General features: G+C 52.7%; 1 protein-coding gene across 1 annotated transcript; it reads left to right on the top strand.

Annotated features, from left to right (window-relative positions):
* The first annotated feature begins 3059 nt into the window (after positions 1-3059).
* Positions 3060-18939, top strand: Gpr179 (G protein-coupled receptor 179). The gene is made up of 11 exons (XM_008768197.3): positions 3060-3853; positions 5531-5639; positions 7618-7705; positions 8233-8468; positions 9342-9410; positions 9832-9941; positions 10079-10317; positions 10482-10620; positions 11274-11379; positions 12210-12356; positions 13888-18939. Exons 1-11 carry the CDS (start codon positions 3060-3062, stop codon positions 18778-18780), a joined length of 6930 nt encoding a protein of 2309 aa, XP_008766419.1. The 3' UTR covers positions 18781-18939.
* The last annotated feature ends 561 nt before the right edge of the window (positions 18940-19500 follow it).

Raw genomic sequence — 19500 nt, 5'->3', positions numbered from 1 at the left:
GCTTGGAAAGTTTACTGAGCTGACAATGAAACCTGCCTCCATCTTGGGCCTGAAAGCCGTCTTAGAGTAAAGACAAAGTAGGCTCATTCCAGATTATGATTAACCCTCTGTTTCTCAAGGACTGGGCTACGGCCTACCTGTAACTTTAACACACGTGGTTCTAGACTGCCTGTTCCCAAGAAAAGGCAACCATGTCTTTATTTCAAAAAGTTGATAGGACCATCTTGCAACCCTACCTTTTGTTTCAAAAGATTATTATGACTACCTTGTTATGCCTTTGCTGTGCTGTTTGGTTATTTGATTGTTTTTAGAGACAGGCTTTCTCTCTGTAACCCTGGCTATCCTGGAACTCACTCTGTAGACCAGGTTGGCCTCAAACTCCGAGTTCTGCCTGCCTCTGCCTCTGCCTCTGCCTCTGCCTCTGCCTCTGCCTCTGCCTCTGCCTCTGCCTCTGCCTCTGCCTCTGCCTCTGCCTCTGCCTCTGCCTCTGCCTCTGCCTCTGCCTCTGCCTCTGCCTCTGCCTCTGCCTCTGCCTCTGCCTCTGCCTCTGCCTCTGCCTCTGCCTCTGCCTCCCAAGTGCTGGGATTAAAGGTATTTGTCACCACCACCTCAAGTGTTCTACCCCTATACTCCTGCCTTTTTTTCCACCAAATCCCTCATTTGGAAACACCCTATCCTGAGCTATAAAAACCTTGTCTTCCTATGCCGATCTCTCAAACTCTGCCTGTGTACATTAACTTAAAAAAAAAAAAAACTTGCTTTAATTAAATTGACCATAATGATTTGAGTTGGTGTCAGTGGTCTTCTCACATCTTTGGGATCAATACTGGCAAGATGGCTAAGCAGGAAAAGATGCTTATGGTCCACACCTGACAACCTGAGGCTAGAGAAATGGCTCAGTTGTCAAGAGCACTGGCTACTCTTCAGAGGTCCTGGGTTCAATTCCCCAGCACCTACATGCAGCTCACAACCATTCATAACTCTAGTTTCAGGGGGTCTGGCCTCTCTTATGGCCTCTTCAGACACCAGACACACAAATGCAAATTTTTCTTTTTTTTCTCTTTTTTCTTTTTTTTTTTTTTTCGGAGCTGGGAACCGAACCCAGGGCCTTGCACTTGCTAGGCAAGCGCTCTACGGTTGACCTAAATTCCCAACCCCAAATGCAAATTTTAAAACATGAAGAACTGCATTTTAATTCCACTACTCAGGAAGCAGAGGCAGATGAGGGGCAGGTGGATTTCTATGAGTTCTAGGACAACCTGGGTCTACATACCCAGGCCAGCTAGGGGATATAGTGAGAACCCTGTCTCAAAAGTGTGTGGGGTGGTGTGGGGTGAAGCGGGGTGGGATGAGGTGGGGTGGAGAGATGGCTCAGTGGGTAAAGACACCTGCCACCAAACCTGACAACCTGAGCTAAAGTCCCAGGAAAGAGGGAACCGATTCCCACAAAGTTAATATCTGAATTCCGAACATTCACCCCAGTAAATAAAAAGATGATATCTTAATTTAAAAAGAAACACAAAACAAACAAAAACAGAAAACAAACAAATAAATGTCAGGGCAGGGAGGTGGGAGGGAGTGGGTGGGTGGGTGGGTAGGTTGGGGAGCATCCTTTTAGAAGCAGGGGGAGGGGAGATGTGATGGGGGGTTTCTGGAGGGGAACTGGGAAAGGGGTAACATTTGAAATGTAAATGAAAAAATATCCAATAAAAATACCAAGTATGGTTAAAAAACTAAAAGAAATAAAAAATAATAAAAAATAAAAAGAATCTCTAGGACAAAAGAAAAGTGGGGAGGAGAACAAGAAGGAGTTGTTTTCACAAAAGAGGGAGAGGTTAGGACAAGAGGAAGATGGAGAAACAGAGGCAAAGCTGTTCCCTTTCTTTCTCTTCCTCCCTCACCCCACCGCACCCCACTGCACCCCTCATTGCTGCTGTGCCTAGCTCTGAGGGCAGGAGGAGAAAAACTAGGGTCAGCAGGGGAATCCGCTCTAAGTGTCCAGCTCTGCCACAGTCCCCAGGGTAATCCAAAGGAGGCGGCTTCACCCCAGGCCTCCGTCTACTCCTCTGTAAGGAAGCATCACTCCAGTTCTGAGGTTGAGTGATAGACGGAGCAAGGGAAGCATAACGAGGGCAGCTATTCGCAGGCAGTGGGTGTCTGAGCATTAGTGCCTGTACCTGAGAAGCAGGGATGAGGAGAGTCACTATACTTGGCTGGGGGATTCATTGAGATTGCATGCAGAAGAAAACATTTCAGGAACTGCCAGTCTGCTAACTGGCTCTCCTGGGCACTCTCTGCCCTACCTTTGCCATTCCCCATCTCAACGCCATTAAGCAGCAGAGTGTCGGGAGTGCAGGCACCAGGAGCAGAGTGCACAGCCAGGACATGCAGCTAGCTCTTTATTAGGCTCTTGGCAGTCGCTGCCAAGAGGCCAAGTGGGGCATGGGGTAGAGAGAGGGACATGGATTCATCTCTGGTTGCTATGGTGCCTCAGGCCGGATTTGCCCATCTCCCCTAATGGAGTGAAGGGTAGAGAGAAGAGGGGGGCAGAGAGAGAACAACTGGTCGGTCCCCTCCCTTCCCCTCTTCTCCTGCTGGAGCAGATGTGGGGTGTGTGTCAGTGCACCGGATCAGAGGTAGAGAAAAGAGTAGCGTGCCAGGATTAAGAGGTTTTGAGATGGGGGGACACCCTGAGTGAGGAGGGGCAGGGCTCTCCTACCTATAACCAGAAGCTCACTGATGACATTAGAGAGGGGGAGGGAAACACAAAGCAAAACAGACTAGAGACAGACACACAGACAGACAGACACACACAGACACACAGACACACAGACACACAGACACACAGACATAGACATAGGCAAAGAGACAGAGAGGCACAGAGAGAGAAAAGGGACAGAGGGAGGGAGGAGGGAGAGAGTGAGGGGAGAGGAAGGGAGGGGGAGGGAGGGAGGTGAGAGGGTGTGGTGTCAGACTGTATACCAGTCTCTACCTGCGTTCTTCTGAGCCACCCAACCTCTAGGCAGCCTGGACTCCAGGGATCTGAGCGCTGCTGCAGAATGAGTGCCAGAGCAGTGGTCCCCTCTTCTCTTGCTTGGGGGCTTCTAAGCTTCTGTTTCCTCTGCAGTGGGGCTCTGGGGAGCCAAAGGCCCTCACGCTCTCTGCCTCCAAGGCCCTCCCAAGCCAAGCCAGGATTTGGCCCCACGTGGATGCCCCCGAAGGGGGCAGAAGCGGCCCTGGCCTTCCTCTACTCTGGAGACGTTCAACAGCTGTCAGGAGCAAACTGTAGCGGGAAGTATGAAGTCCGTGGGGCAGAAGGCAAAGCCGGGGTCCCCCCAGTCCTACAGAGAGCAGCGGGCACCCTGGCCCAGGCTGCCAACTTTCTCAACATGCTTCTACAAGCCAACGACATCCGGGAGGCAAGCGTGGAGGAGGATGTGGAGTGGTACCAGGCACTCGTTCGCAGTGTGGCAGAGGGAGACCCGAAAGCATACAGGGCTCTGCTGACCTTTAACCCTCCACCCGGGGCTAGCCACCTTCAGCTGGCCCTGCAGGCCACTCGGATGGGGGATGAGACCATCCTTCAGGACCTGTCTGGGAACAAGGTACAGGAAGAGAATCCAGAAGAGGATTTAGATAGCCCTGGCCTCCAGAAGCGAGTACTGACCAATGACCTAAGGAGTCTTGACAGTCCCAAGTGGCCACGGGGGGATGGGTATGTGGGGGACATACAGCAGGTGAAGCTATCTCCTCCCTTCCTGGAATGCCATGAGGGCCGGCTCCGTCCTGGCTGGCTAGTCACAGTCTCGGCCACGTTCTATGGACTCAAGCCAGACCTCACCCCAGAGGTCAGGTGAGTGAGTTTGGGAAGGAGTTGATGGTTTGTGAGGGGTCCACAAGTCTTCTGCACTGTGCGCAGACCATTTGGCAAGAGCATATGTGTGTGGGGGACACAGATGTGTGTATGCATTCAGCTGTGTCTATTTACAGCTGGCACTAGGAATCTGTAACTATTAACGTTCTCGGGTGTGTGTGCGCGCGTGCTGTGTGTGAACCAGACAATCCGTGCATATTCATCTGGACATCTATTAGTTCAGTTATTGTTTTATTTGTGTGTGTATGTGTACATCTCCAGTGTGTTATGTTTTCTCTTAAGATAGTTTCTCACGTAGCCAAGGCTGACCTGTAATCCTGATCCCCCTGCCTCCACTGGCAAAGTGCCAGGATTGCAGGCCCGTGCCTGGGTATCTGTTGATGCTGCTTATAGGTTAAGCACAATGAGTGAATGTCTGTGACATGCGTATATACAGGTAAGTACACATACATCTATCTATATGTGTGTGTATGTGTGTGTGCATGTGCATGTGTGTATGTGTGTGTACATATATGTGTGGATGTGTGTATTGTGTGCATGTGCATGCGTGTGTGTATGTATGTATGCATGTATATATATGTGTGTGGATGTGTGTATTGCATGTGTATATATATGTGTGTGTGCGTGTGTGTATGTATATGTGTGTGTATATATGTGTGTGCATGTGCATGCATGTGTGTGTGTATGTGTGTGTGTGTGCAGATGGAGGAGTCTAGACAAGGACGGGTCTTGGTTCTCAGGTCTGAGGTACAGACCGAAGAGTTGGGACCTGAGAACTTGGTGACATTAATAATCCACACTCCTGGCTTCTCAGGAACTACAGGGACACTCCGGGCGGCTTCCCAGGAGGAGAAGAATCCCTGGACGGGGCTTGGAAGCAATGCCCTTTCTTTCTGTCAAGGAGTTGGCTGAGTCCCCAGTGTCATTGCCAATGACAGGGTTCTTAGGAGAGCAGGCTCCACTATCCTATCTAGGATCCTATCTACCACAGTGCTTTGTGATATTCCTCAAAGAACCTTCAGCTAGAGTAAAGGGTCAGTGGCCCCACTGGGAAAGGAGGCCAGGCTCACAGCAGGCAGTGCTGCCTTTCCAGGTCGCTCCTCCTCTCCTCCCCCATTGTTCCCAGAAGACATCCTAGCTCCATGACAGAACTCTCCCAATTCAGTCACAAAAGAGACCACAGGGCTCCTTTGCTGTGATCAGTTCAGACCTGGCCTGAGCAGAGTAAACAGGAGGTAAACAGCAGAGCGAGCGGCATGTGCTGTGCACGTGTGCAAGTGCACGCGTGTGTGCCTCTGTGTGTGTGTGTGTGTGTGTGTGTGTGTGTGTGTGTGTGTGTGTGCAATGAACAAGTGTGGAAAATCCCTTTTTCATGATCACCGGAGCTGCGGCCTCTGCATTGTTGACGCGTCCTTTCTACCCATTGATGAGAGCAGAAAATGTTAAGATGTTGGCTAGTGGCGCAGTGGGGACTGCAACCTAGTGGGAGGGGGACTGTCACCGCAGACACAGGGTTCATGGCACACCACAGAAATGGTGTTGTGTGTGTGCCCTCACACCCCTGTGCTAAAGTGTGCAAAACCTGCCCTGCCCCCATAGTCTGGTGATCACTTCAGCATCCCCACTGTGACCCTAACTGCCAATTTGCTGCCCTAGGGGACAGGTGCAGATGGACATCGACCTCCAAAGTGTGGACATCAACCAGTGCGCAAGCGGCCCAGGCTGGTACTCGAACACACACCTGTGTGACCTCAACAGCACCCAGGCAAGGAGAAGGGTCCACTGAGCCCTGCCTTCATTCCCCTTTCCCATCACTGCCAAAGCCACCCTGACATCTCAAGGCTTCAAGGTGGTCCCAAGTGATTGGCAGAGGCGAAAGCATAGACTTTTACAAAGGGAGGCCAATATACAGCATATTCCATCCCTTCTGCCTCTCCCCCAAAAAAGCTATTCCTCATGCCCTTGAAACCTCAGTGTGCCTCCCTGTTTGCCCTGTCACTGTCTATACACTGTACACTCATTGTCTTCAGACACACCAGAAGAGGATCCCATTCTAGATGGTTGAGAGCCACCATGTGGTTGCTGGAAATTGAACTCAAGACCTCTGCTAGAGCAGTCAGCACTCTTTACTGCTAAGCCATCTCTCCAGTCCCTTGTAGAGAAGTTCTTTAAACAGAAAAGTACACAACTCAAAATAGCTTCAGAAAGTCCCTGAAACTGAGCAGATTCACTAGGCTCCTCCCTGCCACAGTAAGCAATAGATGCTGAGTCCCTTTCAGAGGAGTGAACCTGAGCAGCAAAGACTCTCAGAGGAGAAAAGCTGCAAAGACCACTCTGAGACCAGACCAGGGCCTGGGAGAAGCAGGAACTGGCTGAACCCTCTGAAAGAGGTTTAGAGCAACAGAACGCCTGGAAAGGTTGAGCTGCCTACAGGCTGTGCAGTGTGCTAAGCCATCTCTCCAGCCCCCAGGATTCCTCTTTAGGGCAACTTCTGAGCCAGAAGCTTTCCTTCTCCTAGGCCACATGCTTCATATCAACACAGCTCTGAGCTCCTCATGGTTCATAGAGTATACTCCATTGGTATTCACGGAAGTAAATAGAGTTGCTAGTGGGTGTAGGAGGAGGCTAGCCACAGCTAGAAAAGGTCTGGGACGTTGAAGGCGACAAACTCCAAGCCATATGCAGGCTCAAAGCCCTTTACCTCAGAGTGCTCTGAGACACTGACGATGTGCTCAGCTTCCCTGCCCACCTCTGAGGCCTTGTGCTATCCCCTGCTGAGCACACATCAATGGAGGAGGTAAAATAAAGAGCTGACCTTGGCCTCCGGCCACCCCTGTTCCCCTCAGGCTGGTTTTAGGCAGAGAAAAGCAGTCCTATGTAAAAGCCAGATAAGTCCTGATGGAAGAAGTTGCCCCTCTCTGGGGTCTTTTTTAACTTCCTTGTCTTAGGATTACTGTTGTGATGAAACATCATGAGCAAAGCAACCAGGGGAGGAAAGGGTGTAGTTCACTCCTGTTCAGTTCCATAGAACAGCAACATTAAAGGCAGTGAGGGCAGGAAAGGACGAGCAGAGCAGGAACCTGGAGTCAGGAGCTGATGGATGCAAAAACCATGGCGGGATGCTGCTCATGGCTTGCTCCTTATGGCTTGCTCAGCCTGCTTACTTATAGCATCCAGCACCACCAGCCTAGGGATGGTCCCACATCAATCATTAATTAAGGGAATGCCCTACAGATGGACCCTATGAAGGCATTCTCTCAGTTGGGGCTCTCTTCACTCTTGATAACTCTAGCTTGTGTCAAGATGACATAGACCAGCTATCACATCATCTGTGTACCAAGTGGGGGTGGGTCATGGGAACCCTCTGAAGCAGGGGGTAGGTACACACAGTATGATGGAGCTCTGAACTCTCTCTGTCTTCATTCCCCACCCCCACCCCACCCCCTGGTAACTAGCCCAAGCAAGTGAGGCACCAGGAAATGGGACTCAAGGTTCCTGCTACCTCCGGTCAGAACAAAAGAGTTGTGTATCCTGAACTCTTTTCTTGGATAAACCTGGTAGGGCCTAACAGCAGGGGTGGGGAAGTTTTCAGATGAGGAAGGGCTAGGCATGAACCAGAGAAAGCTTCTGGTGAAATCTCCTGGAATAAACACAGAAGCCATGGATGGAGGGGGCCCTTCGAAGTGGGGAAAGCTTTCAGAGAAAAACGTCGTACAAGCGAATGTCATTTGTCATCCCCACAGTGTGTCCCTCTGGAGGGTCAGGGTTTTGTCCTTGGCCGCTATCTCTGTCGTTGCCGACCTGGATTCCATGGAGCTGGTGGTTCTGGGGGTGAGTGGGAGAGGGCTAAGCAGAGGTTTGGTAAGCCAAGGTGAGCTGGGATGAAACATCTTTGGAAGAAAGATGGATTGAAGGTGACCCTGGGAGGAAGTGGGAGCTCAACAGGAGAAAGCCAAGAGGAGAGGCTGAGTGGGGTGGTGCGAACTTGTAGTCCCAGCGCTTTCAAGGCCGAGGCAGGAGGACTGCCATGCATTCAAGGCCAGCTTGGGCTACAAACAAAGACCCTGTCTCAAGAGAAAAGGAGGGAGAGAGGGAAAATGAGAGAGTGAGAGATCAGCAGGGCTGTTTGTAGGTGTCTTCCTTTGGAGAACAAACCCAAACACATAGGTATGAGACAAGTTAGCCTTAGGCCTGGCATCGCCTCTTCCTGATACCCTGTCCTTCATGGGGCATAACACTTTATTTTTACTCCTGGGGCCATAAGCTACAGGAGGGCATGGAGCCCTCAGGACCCAAGGCTAGAACTTCAGGTACCTCCAGCTAAGCTCTCCTCCTTACACCCCTCTTGTTCTTTGCAGGGTTAGAGGAGAGTGCTACTCAGACTGCTGGGCAATTTGGGTCCCCACAAGGCAGCTTAGGGAAGCTGCTAGGATGCCAACCATGTCCTGAGGGCTGTACCAGCTGTCTGGATGCCACACCATGCCTAGTGGAGGAGGCCCGGGCGCTGAGGACAGCAGTGCTGGCTTGCCAAGCCTGCTGCATGCTGGCTGTCTTCCTGAGTATGCTGGTTGCCTACCGTTGCCGAGGGAGCAAGGCAAGAAGGCCCCTCTGCACACACATCCAATCCATCTCAAGTACAGAACTAAGCCTTGGGAAAACGAGGGCCAGTCTTGCCTCTTTACACCTGAATGTGTGACATTAGGCAGTGACCTCTCTTATCTTAGACCTGTTTTGCCTCTGCAACATTGTATTTGATTCAACAAATACTAGTGGAATGCTTACTCAGTGTAAAATACAGCAAAGGCACCCTGCAAGAGTAGCAACCCGATCCCCAGGGCAGGGAGGAAGCAATGAGACAGGCCAAGGATGGATGTGGTCTCAGGTGCCCTGGGAGCTCAGACTGGGGACACAGTTATTCTGGAGGAGACAGCCAGGGAGAGAGTATGAAAAGTGATGTTGGGGGTGGGGGTGAGGGCTGGAGAGATGGCTCAGTGGTTAAGAGCACGGACTGCTCTTCCTGAGGTCCTGAGTTCAATTCTCGGCAACCACATGGTGGCTCACAACCATCTGTAATGGGATCTGATGCCCTCTTCTGGTGTTTCTGAAGACAGCTACAGTGTACTCATATACATAATAAATCTTTTTTTAAAAAAAAGAAAGAGAAAAGGAAAGGTGATGCTGGAGGCAGGCTTGAAGGTTAACTGACTTTTACAAGAAAAAGGGGACATCTTATTCTAGATTAAGGTACAGTTTGACCCAAAGCTTGGAGAAATGCCAGAGGCCCTTTCTCCCTCCAGCAACCTCTGCTGTGAGCCCAGTGAGTGAGACTGGACAAGTGGCTGTGAACAGAGGGTGGAGCTAGATGGGGAAGCCCAGGGCCAGAGTGAGCTTCCTGATGGATCCAGGCCAGGCTCGGCACTCACACCCTGTTCACGCCCTGCTCACACCTGTCTCCCTGGGCTAACAGAGAATCCGGGCATCTGGGATCGTCCTCCTGGAAACCATTCTTTTTGGATCCTTACTTCTCTACTTCCCGGTGAGTCTGTGACCTGTAGTCAGCCTCTCTTCTTAGTACCCCCACTCCCAAACCCTCTTTCAGAATCCATCCCTGCCTTCCTAGGAAGATTTGATGACTTTACATTTCCCCCCCCCTGTCTATTCCCACAAACGGCCTAGTGAGCGCTGCAGGCAGAGATGCAGACTGGGAAGAGTTTTCTGACCTGCTGTGTGGTTTAGGACACGTTTTGGTTTTGGGGAGTTTGTTTCGTTTTTTTTTTGTTTGTTTGTTTGTTTGTTTGTTTTGTTTTGTTCTGTTCTGTTTTTTTTTTTTTAACTCTTCACAAGAGAAATGTGAGGCCTCCACTGTGGGACTGCCGGGAAGGTTGGTCATGTGACATATGTGTGCTTGAAGTAAAAGTGCAGCCCAGAACAGCTGTCTCAGTCCCCTTTGCCACCAGGTATTCATACTGTACTTCAAGCCCAGCGTATTCCGCTGCGTCGCTCTCCGCTGGGTCCGGCTGCTGGGGTTTGCCGTCGTCTATGGGACCATTATCCTCAAGCTTTATAGGTAGGGCCCTGATAGACCTTGCCACAGCTCTGCTTACCCCAAGCCACCCAGTTGAAGGCAAACACGTAGTGGGCAGGAGGGCAAAGGACAGAGTGCGGGGCTTTGGCCCCATCCTCCGTGTACCTTACTCCCCTCAGGGTGCTCCAGCTGTTTCTGTCTCGAACTGCACAGCGCGGGCCGCACCCAAGCAGCGGGCAGCTGCTGCAGCGTCTGGGGCAACTCCTGCTTCTGGTATTGGGCTTCCTGGTCGTGTGGACAGCGGGCGTTCTGGAGCCAGGCATCCAGCACACACCTCTGGTGACCCGGGGTCACACCCCCACTGGCCGCCATTTCTACCTCTGTCACCATGACCACTGGGACTACATCATGGTTGTGGGTGAGCTGCTTCTGTTGAGCGGGGCTCGGCCTCCTCTGGCTCCTGACTATTCACCTCCAGGGTGTTCCTTGTGCTAGCTCGCCCTACATCTGGGCTACCCAGCACACTTGGTTTTGGAGAGGGTCAGCAGGCTGCTGAAATGGCTCTCTCTCCAATCTCCACAGCGGAAATGCTGCTGCTCTGTTGGGGCAGCTTCCTCTGCTATGCCACGCGGGCTGTCCCCTCAGCCTTCCATGAGCCACGCTACATGAGTATTGCCCTACACAATGAGCTGCTGCTCTCTACAGCCTTCCACACAGCCAGGTGAGGACTAGCCCTTCTTCCTGAGACTCCTCCCACCTGGCCAATGTTCCCCACCTCTAGGTGAGTGGTCCATCTAAGAGTAACCCCTGCAATCCTGCTATGCCCAGCAGGACCTCACACATACCCTTCCTATACTCCAGAACTCTTTCAGAAGAGACGCCCAATCCATAAGAAGTATGTCTTGTCCTAATCCCATGTCCCGATCCTAAGTGTTTTTTCCTCAAGCCCTTGCTCCCTGCCTACTCCTCAGTCTCCAGAGCAGCAGGCTGGCTGTGGGACCTGGGTCTGTGATGGGAGAAGGCTCAAATCACACAGTGATCTCAACGGAGTCCTGAGCACAGTATTATCGCCTGGACAGGCAGGGGCAGTGGGGTGGAATCTCTTATGAGGACACTTCAGAAAATAGAATTAATGGGAACCTTAGGATTATATCTGTGAGGGAAGAAAGAGTCCTCTGCTGGGCACTGCCAGGCAGGGGCTGGGGCTGGGGCTGGGGCTGGGGCTGGGGCTGGGGCTGGGGCTGGGGCTGGGGCTGGGGCTGGGGCTGGGACAGGGGCAGGGGCAGGGACTGGGGCTGGGGCCCAGAGTTAGTGAGGTGAGGCAGGCAGGCTACTCCCCACACTGATGATCTCCCTGTTCCATCTGGCCCTCAGGTTTGTGCTGGTTCCTTCCCTGCACCCAGACTGGACCCTTCTCCTCTTCTTCCTCCATACCCACAGTACAGTCACAACCACACTGGCTCTGATCTTCATCCCTAAGGTAAGGTCTTTCCCCTACTGCATAAGGCCGTCCCTCAGCCCCTGGTGAAGAACACTGTGGCCCTGAGACCTCAGCACCCACTTCACAGCAAGCAGAATGACTCGTATCCCAGGCAAGCTGGGAGAGGAGCAAGCCCTTGCTTCTAGTTCCCATGCAAACAGCATAGAGCTAGGGATGGAAGAGGAGTATTTGGGGTGGGGAGGTGTTGTTATTGTTGTTGTTATTGTTGTTACTGTTGTTACTGTGTTGTTGTCTTTGGGGTTGTTTTCTTTTGGTTGGTTGGTTGGTTTTTGTTTTTTGTTTTTTCTTTTTTCTTTTTTTTTCCGGAGCTGGGGACCAAACCCAGGGCCTTGTGCTTGCTAGGCAAGCGCTCTACCACTGAGCTAAATCCCCAACCCGGTTGGTTTTTTTTAAGACAAGGTTTCTTTGTGTAGCCCTGGCTGTCCCGGAACTAGCTCTGTAGAGCAGGCTGGCTTCTAACTCACAGATATCTGGCAGCCTCTGCCTCTTTTTTTTTTTTTTTTTTTTTTTTTTGGTTCTTTTTTTCGGAGCTGGGGACCGAACCCAGGGCCTTGAGCTTCCTAGGTAAGCGCTCTACCACTGAGCTAAATCCCCAGCCCCTCCAGTGTCTTCTAATCCAGCTGGTAGACCTGAAGGTGTGCAGAGCGGTTCATAGTGGCGGGATGGGGAGCGAAGACCATGCCTAGGGACACTGTACTAGTCCTCGCTGAGGAAGAATGGCGGGAGCAGAGAAGGGCTAAGGTGGAAGACTCATGAACTAAAGGCAGAGTAGGTTTGTCTTCTCCCATCCCCACACCTGTCTTGGGCAGTTCTGGAAGCCGGGGGCACCTCCCCGGGAGGAGATCTTGGATGAAGTGTATGAGGATGAGCCGGACCTGCATCGCTCAGGCTCCTACCTCAACAGCAGCATCGCCTCAGCCTGGAGCGAGCGCAGCCTGGATCCAGGGGATATTCGGGTAGGCTCCTCCTCCCCTCCCCCGATTTCGTTCAGATCACCTTTTTTTTTTTTTAAGTTGTGTTTGTTTGGTTTGGTTTTAAAAGACAGGGTATCGCTATGTCTCTGTGTATCAGAACCCTCACTGTCCTGAACTTGCTTTGTTGACCAGGCTGGTCTCACAGATCTCTGCCCGCCTCTGCCTTCTCAGTGCCCAGCCTGGATACCAGCTTTTAAGGATTAAGCAGAGGAACACAGCTGGGCTACCACTGGCTTAGGGTACCACAGAATCACCCCAAGGCCTCCCTCCCTCCAACTCTGTACCTCCCTTTTCTGCTACCCTAGACTCACCTACTGTACAACATTAAAAAGAACCCCCAAAACCCAGATGCATAGACTCTGAAGGCCCAGGCCCAGTCATGAGTGGACTCTTAACCCTATGTCATCATGGGGTGGAGACAGACTAGAAAAACCTTGAGTGCCCAGCAAAGTGGAATGACCCTAAGGGTCAACTGTAAGAGCTAGGAAGTTTCAACAGAGTGGCGCCAGGATCCCTTTTCTTTCAGTGGGCCTTAGAAAAGAGCGGCTCTCTGGAGGACAGCTCTGAAAAAACAGGCTCCCTTTTATTTTTCTTCTCAGGGGCATTATATAGAGCCAGGGGTTGGGAGAAATCAGGAGACCATGCGGTTTTATATATAACCCAAGGCAAAGAAGCCATCTTGGGGAGCCACCAATCGACCCTTTGCATCTCCCAGTTCCTCATCCCAGCAACCTGTGCAGGTCTCTCCCACAGCCACCTCATCTCCTGAGCCCCACCTGGTCTGCCTTTGTACTCCTCTCTGAATTGAGACGTCAGAGCAATAGCCAAAGCCATCCCACCCCAGTCCCTCCCTTTTTAGACCACACGCCACTCTGCTCCCTTGTGCCGGCTTTGGAGAGAAATTCAAAGCACAAAAGTCTTCATTGACACTGATGTGTGGCATCCTTCCACCCACCTCCTAGAATGCTCTAAGGAAGTGAACATGGGTCACACAGAAGATGCAGAGGTGCCAGGGTGTGGTGGCCCATGCTCTTAATCCCTGCTCCTGGGAGGCAGTGATTGGGAGAGGGCAGCCTGGTCTACAGAGTGAGCTCCAGAACAGTCAGGGCCACAGATAGAAACCTCATCTCAAAACAAACAAACAAACAAACAAACAAACCAAGACCCCGACGATACAGAGGCACAGAGAGAGGTCAATAAAATAGCTTTGAGATGCCAGCGGGTTAGGAGTCTCGTGCCCAGTCCTTGCCCCAATGCTGGCCATTTCCCAAGAGATCACCGTGCTCCAGAGAAGTGAGAACACTCTGAACCCTGAGGGCGAAATGGAACCAGATAGAAACCAGCTTGGTTCTGGTCTTGTAGGGACAGAGTGGTGACTTCTGAGTTTAAGAAACAAGAAAGGGATACGACTTGGTAGAAAAGTGATTTCCCCAGAGAGAATAGTTTGACTGGGGGTGGGGGGTGGGCTCGGCCATCTCAGAGGTGGCTCTGCTGCCGGCCCCCTTCCTTGCAGGATGAGTTGAAGAAGCTCTATGCCCAGCTAGAGGTCCGAAAGACCAAGGAGATGGCTGCCAACAACCCCCACCTGCCCAAGAAGCGGGGCAGCTCACGCCAGGGATTGGGGCGCTCTTTCATGAGATACCTAGCTGAGTTCCCAGAGGCCCTGGCTAGACAGCATTCTCGGGACTCAGGCTCTCTAGGCCTCAGCAGCCTGCCAGGGTCTTCTCGACGAAGGCTCCTCAGCTCCAGCCTTCAGGGAACAGAGAAGGCACCAGCCCTCCGCAAGACCCGCAGCACATACGAGCATCACAGGGAGCACAACACTCCTCCCTCTGAATCCTCGCTGAGGCGGACCCTGTCCAAGAAGGCCTCACCCACAGAGGGCCAAGTGTCGGTAGAGGGGCCCCCAGCCCTGGGCTTCAGATCAGCCAGTGCCCACAACCTGACAGTGGGAGAAAGACTCCCTAGAGCCAGGCCCATGTCCCTGCAGAAGTCACTCAGTGTGGTAGCTGGCTCCAGGGAAAAGGCTCTGCTTGTGGCTAGTCAGGCCTACCTGGAGGAAACCTATCGGCAGGCAAAAGAGAGAGAGGAAAGAAAGAAGGCTGAGGCAGCCATGGTGAGCCCGGTGCGGAGGCCATCAGCCAGGAGGCTGGAATGGCCTCTTAGGGCCCCTCTGTCAGCCCCACCTTCTCCTGCCAAGAGCAGCAGTATGGAAAGCTCTCATACCCCGGGGAGGCCTCATGAAGAGGCTGGGAGAAGGCTGCCTCACCCACCCATCCGGCACCAGGTCTCCACACCCATCTTGGCTCTGTCTGGGGCCTGCCTGGGAGAGCCAAGAATGTTGTCTCCCACCCCAACCTCCACATTGGCTCCTGTTCTGTTGCCAGCTCTGGCCCCAACCCCTACCCCTGTTCTGGCACCAGTCTCAAAGCCCCCCCAAAGCCCTACCCTTCTCACTTTCATCTGCCCCTGGGAGAATGCAGAACTGCCAGGCAAGAAAGAAAATGTGGTTCAGGAAGGCCCCGCAGGGCCAGAGCGAAGCAGTCACACACCTGCCTCAGCTCGTACCAAGATCTGGAGGGCCCTGTCTGTGGCAGTGGAGAAAAAGGGGACTGGAGAGAGTGAGGCACTCACAGAGGGTGGACACGTCCAGGGGGAAGCAGATGATACAGATGAGGAAAAGTCCAAGGTCTTCTCAAAGTCTCACAGCCTCAAGACCCCTCTGCAGCAGGGTTCCGTGCGCAACCTGGGTCTGGCCATCAAAGCTCTGACCCGTTCTAGAAGCGCCTACAAAGAGAAGGACGGTGGAGAGGGCACCCCTGAGACGGAGAAGGGAAAATCGACAGAGGTAAGCACAGGGGCTCCACCCCGATCTCCCAGGCTAGGCCGGCCCAAAGCAGTGAGCAAACAGGCTGCCCTCGCCCCCTGTGAGGATGAGGAGTCCCTCCAGAACCAACAGAATGCTCACACCAGCCGAATGCTGCACGTTTGTCAAAAGGAGGGCAGCCGAGAGCAAGAAGATAGAAACAAGAGAGCATCCCAGGGTCCAGGGGAGCGGAAGATTGAGAGAACTGGTAAAATAGCGCTTGCCACACTGAGGCAAGTTTTTGGGGAGAAAAATGCTGAACAAGCAAAGGAATCCCCTGTGGGATATAAAGAGGTGCCCAGCCTTGCCCTCCAGCCCCTGGGCAGTGCTGACCACAGGGTGGCAGAGGTGTGCCCCTGGGAAGTCACTGAATCTGAATCAGGAATGGGCCCACAAGAGAGTGTCGACAAGGCCAAAATCTGCTCCTGGGAGGGGACTGAAGGAGGAGGTCTTGAGAAGAAGCCATCAAGACAAGTATTAAGTAGGTCCTGGGAAGAGAGAGAGAAAGTCCCAGGGGAGTCAGAACCTGAAGGTGCGGGTACCATTACTCGGAAGAAGCCCGAGAGGCTGGTCCGAGGCCAAGAGGCAGTGTGTCCTTGGGAAAGCCCCGACTCTGGAGGTCAGTCTCCTCAGTTGGTGCACCAGGATTCTGACAGAAGCCAGGGCAGGCCTGTGGTAGTAAGCAAAGGAGAAAAGCATCCAGGGGCTCTTTTGCCTGATGCTGCTAAGGCAGAACTGTGCCTGTGGGAGATGAGGGATGTGGGGGAGGGGACATCTGCTCAGAGGGTACAGGAACTCCCTGAAGAAAGGCATAAATCCCCCAAGAAGGCAACCTTCTGGAGAGAACAGAATCTGGGCGGGGACCTGGTGTCACTTTGTCCGTGGGAAAGTACTGATTTCCGGGGCCCTTCAGCTGTCTCACTTCAAGCCCCAGGGAGCTCAGGGAGTTTTGGCAGTGGCATTACAGAGATATGTCCTTGGGAGGCAGGAGAGCTGTCTAATGACAAGAAAGCAGAGGTCTGTCCCTGGGAGCTGGGGGATGAACTAGCAGGTACAGAAGCACTGAATCAGGGAACGGATAGGGAATCTCTCCCAGGAAAGGAGGCTGCCTCCAGAAAGGGATGCTCAGTAGAGGTGGGGGGACAAACTGCAAGGGCAAAGTCTGCAGTCCGTCAAGGGCAGGAGTCAGTGTGCCCCTGGGAGGACGAAACCCCTGAGCAGTCCAGCCCACATCCAGACAACTCTTCATCCAAGGCTGGTGAGAAATTCCTAAGCAATGCGGGTAGCCAGGTACTGCAAGTGTGCCCTTGGGAAGCCATCGAGCCAGAGGAAAGGCAAGCAACACCTTCAACAGTCGAAATCTGTCCATGGGAAGTGGACGGACGAACAGAGACCAGGGCATCAGAGCACGCACCTAAGGAAGAAGTTCAAAAGGATGAGAAGAAAATGCCCGGGAGAGCAAGAATCCAAGCACGGGAAGAGACTGAGGGGCAGATCCAAAAGCAGGAAGCAATCTGCCCCTGGGAGAGCACAGACTGTGATAGCACCTCCCAAAGAACCACAGAGAACCCCCAAGCCACTCTCCAGAAGCAAGGCAGCATGGGGGACAAAGCTGCTGAGATCTGCCCGTGGGATGTGGAGGAAACAGCTCAGAAGGCCAAGATCTGTCCCTGGGATGTGGACACTGGGGCTGGAGAGGAAAGGACTGTTGGAGCTGAAGCCTCTAGGATTTCTCCAAATGATGCAAGTCAGACTTCTGCAGATGCTGGACCCAGTCAGGTAGCTGGTAGTGCTCTGAAGAAGCCAGAGAGGCTCAGCTCAGAGAAGGAGGTGGTCTGTCCCTGGGACAGCATGAGCCCAGGGACATCCTCTCAGCAGCCGGACACTTTGAACACTGAGAACGTAAAAGATGAACTCCAGGAAAACGTGAGTCCCAGGCTCTTAGAGGTGTGTCCCTGGGAAACAGAGGAAGTCCCTGTCAGTGAAAAAGCCAAGATCTGTGCCTGGGAATTGAATGAAGGCACCGTGGGGAAAGGACTGGAGGGAGAGACGGAGAGTGAGCCAGCACAGCCAAGGAGAAAGAATCCAGAAAAGGCAGAATTCTCCTTCCAAGAAGAAGGCACATCAAAGGGGGATACAAAACTCTGCCAGGAAGAGGAAGCAGAAACTGCCTGTTCTTGGAAGCCACCTGCCCAGGTCTCCAAGGCCTCAGACTTACCCAGCAGCAGCATTAGTCAGGAAGCAGAGGGACAGTCCTGGGAAGCAAGTGACAGTGCATCAGAGAAGGGAGACCTGAAGACAGGTTCTCTCCCGGAATACACCTCCCAAGGAAAAGTTGCAGCTTTAAAATCACAGTGCTCTGTTGATGGGGGAAGAGCAAGCTCGGAACTCCAGCCTGACTGTCTGCGGGAAAACATGGTAGCAGCAGACTCTTTGTCCCATCCACACAGCCAGTGCCCTGACCAACCTAGAGCCAGCTCCCAGGCACCGCTCAGCTCAGAGGGTGGGGCTGCTGAGCTGTGCCCATGGGATGCTTCTGACCCGGATCTGTATAAACCTGACCGTGACACCAAGGTTGAGCTCTGTTCCCAGAGGGTGACTGGGAGACTTACAGAGACAGAGACATCAAGACAGGATGAAGAGGAAAAAACTCAGGAGGAGAAAGAAAGGGCCCCTGGAAAACGAGAGCACGAAGGTGTGGCAGTTCAGGAGACGCCACAGACCAGCAACGTTGGGAAACAGGAAGCCATGTGTCCCAGGGAGAGTCAGGACTTTGGGGTACAAGCAGCTACAGATGCTTCTGATGGAAACAAAGGCAGTTCTGAGGACGTGTGTCCTTGGGAAGCAGAGGAGGTTCCTTCTACCGAGAAAGCAGAGATCTGCCCCTGGGAAGCAGGTCCAGGAGCAGTGGGGGAGGAAGCGCTGGACCTGGGGCAGGATGGAGAGTCTCAGGGGGCGGGAGGGGTTGAAAGACACCTCTTAAGAGCAGCAGAGGTAGTCTGCCCCTCAGAAGGCTCAGTGTCGGCGGGGCTCTACCCCCAGGAAGACCCAGTAGACACAGACCGCCCCAAGGTCAGTCTCCATGGAGCAAGCCGCCAGGGAAAGGCGGAACTATGTGTCTGGGAGGTCACAGACCCAGAAGGAAATAAAATCAAGGGCACCATGGCAGACATCTGTCCGTGGGAGGAAGCCAGAGCCCCACCTGGGGAATCTGGCCTCCCGGCTTTACCAGTAACCCAGGCAGATGTGCCCGCTGCCCCTGAGAAATCAGTTTGCCTCTCAGTACACACACCGTTGGAGAGCTCTCTCCCAGAGAGCAAGAGTGTCCGCCCAGACGTCAGCAAGCCGCCTGGCACCTTCCCCCCGGAAGGTGTGGGAGAACAAGAACCTTTGGAACCTGAGCCTGGAGCCAAATCAAGCCCCAAAGAAGCGGAGGCTCCAGAGTCGTTGTCCTTAATTGAAGACCAAGGACAAATGGCTTCCGAAGCACAAGCTGGAGATCTCAGTCCCCCACCTGACTATCCTTGGGACTGTGAATGACTGCAAGGTGGTGGGGTCAGAACTCCTTCAGGACACTTCCCAAGTTGAGCTGACTTAAAGATGTTTGAATACTTCCTCAGCCCAAGAGGCCAGATGGGGCAACCCATTCAGAAGGAACTGTACAAGAAGGGTTGGATCCCAGGGCTGGCTCGCGCTCTCTCTCTCTCTCTCTCTCTCTCTCTCTCTCTCTCTCTCTCTCTCTCTCTCTCTCAGGAAATGGAAACTAGATCTTTACCTTCTAAAGAATTCTGCCATCCATCCACCCAAGGTAGCAAAAAAACTAAACCATTTGAGTCAGTAGCAATCCTGGGATTGTGGGCAAGAGAATTTTATAAGGCCATGTAGTTCAGGATGAAATGTGGTGCTGGAAAGATGGCTTAGTAGTTAAGAGCACATACTGCTCTTGCACAGGACCCAGGTTTGAATCTTGAGATCCAAGCCAAGACAATCGGCTTATAGTCCCTTGCAACTGCAGTTTCAGGGAACCATCCAACTGCTTTTCTTTTCTTTTCTTTTTTTAAAGATTTATTTATGGGGTTGGGAATTTAGCTCAGTGGTAGAGCGCTTGCCTAGGAAGCGCAAGGCCCTGGGTTCGGTCCCCAGCTCCCGGGTGGGGGAGGGGGGTTTATTTATGTATGAGTACACTGTAGCTGTCTTCACACACACACCAGAAGAGGGCATCAGACCCCATTAACAGATGGTTGTGAGCCACCATGTGGT

This window comes from Rattus norvegicus, chromosome 10 (assembly GCF_036323735.1).
Source record: "Rattus norvegicus strain BN/NHsdMcwi chromosome 10, GRCr8, whole genome shotgun sequence".
NCBI classification, from domain to species: Eukaryota; Metazoa; Chordata; class Mammalia; order Rodentia; family Muridae; genus Rattus; species Rattus norvegicus.
Note: the sequence above shows the minus strand (reverse complement) of the source record. Positions and strands in the feature narration are given on the sequence as shown.

What these genes read in the sequence shown, in the direction of transcription:
- Gpr179 (XM_008768197.3), top strand. Translation starts at nt 3,060, where the DNA reads ATGAGTGCCAGAGCAGTGGTCCCCTCTTCTCTTGCTTGGGGGCTTCTA. An exon ending in GACCTCACCCCAGAGGTCAG is followed by an intron (nt 3,854 to 5,530) that starts GTGAGTGAGTTT and finishes TTGCTGCCCTAG; the next exon opens with GGGACAGGTGCAGATGGACA. An exon ending in TGGATCCAGGGGATATTCGG is followed by an intron (nt 12,357 to 13,887) that starts GTAGGCTCCTCC and finishes CCTTCCTTGCAG; the next exon opens with GATGAGTTGAAGAAGCTCTA.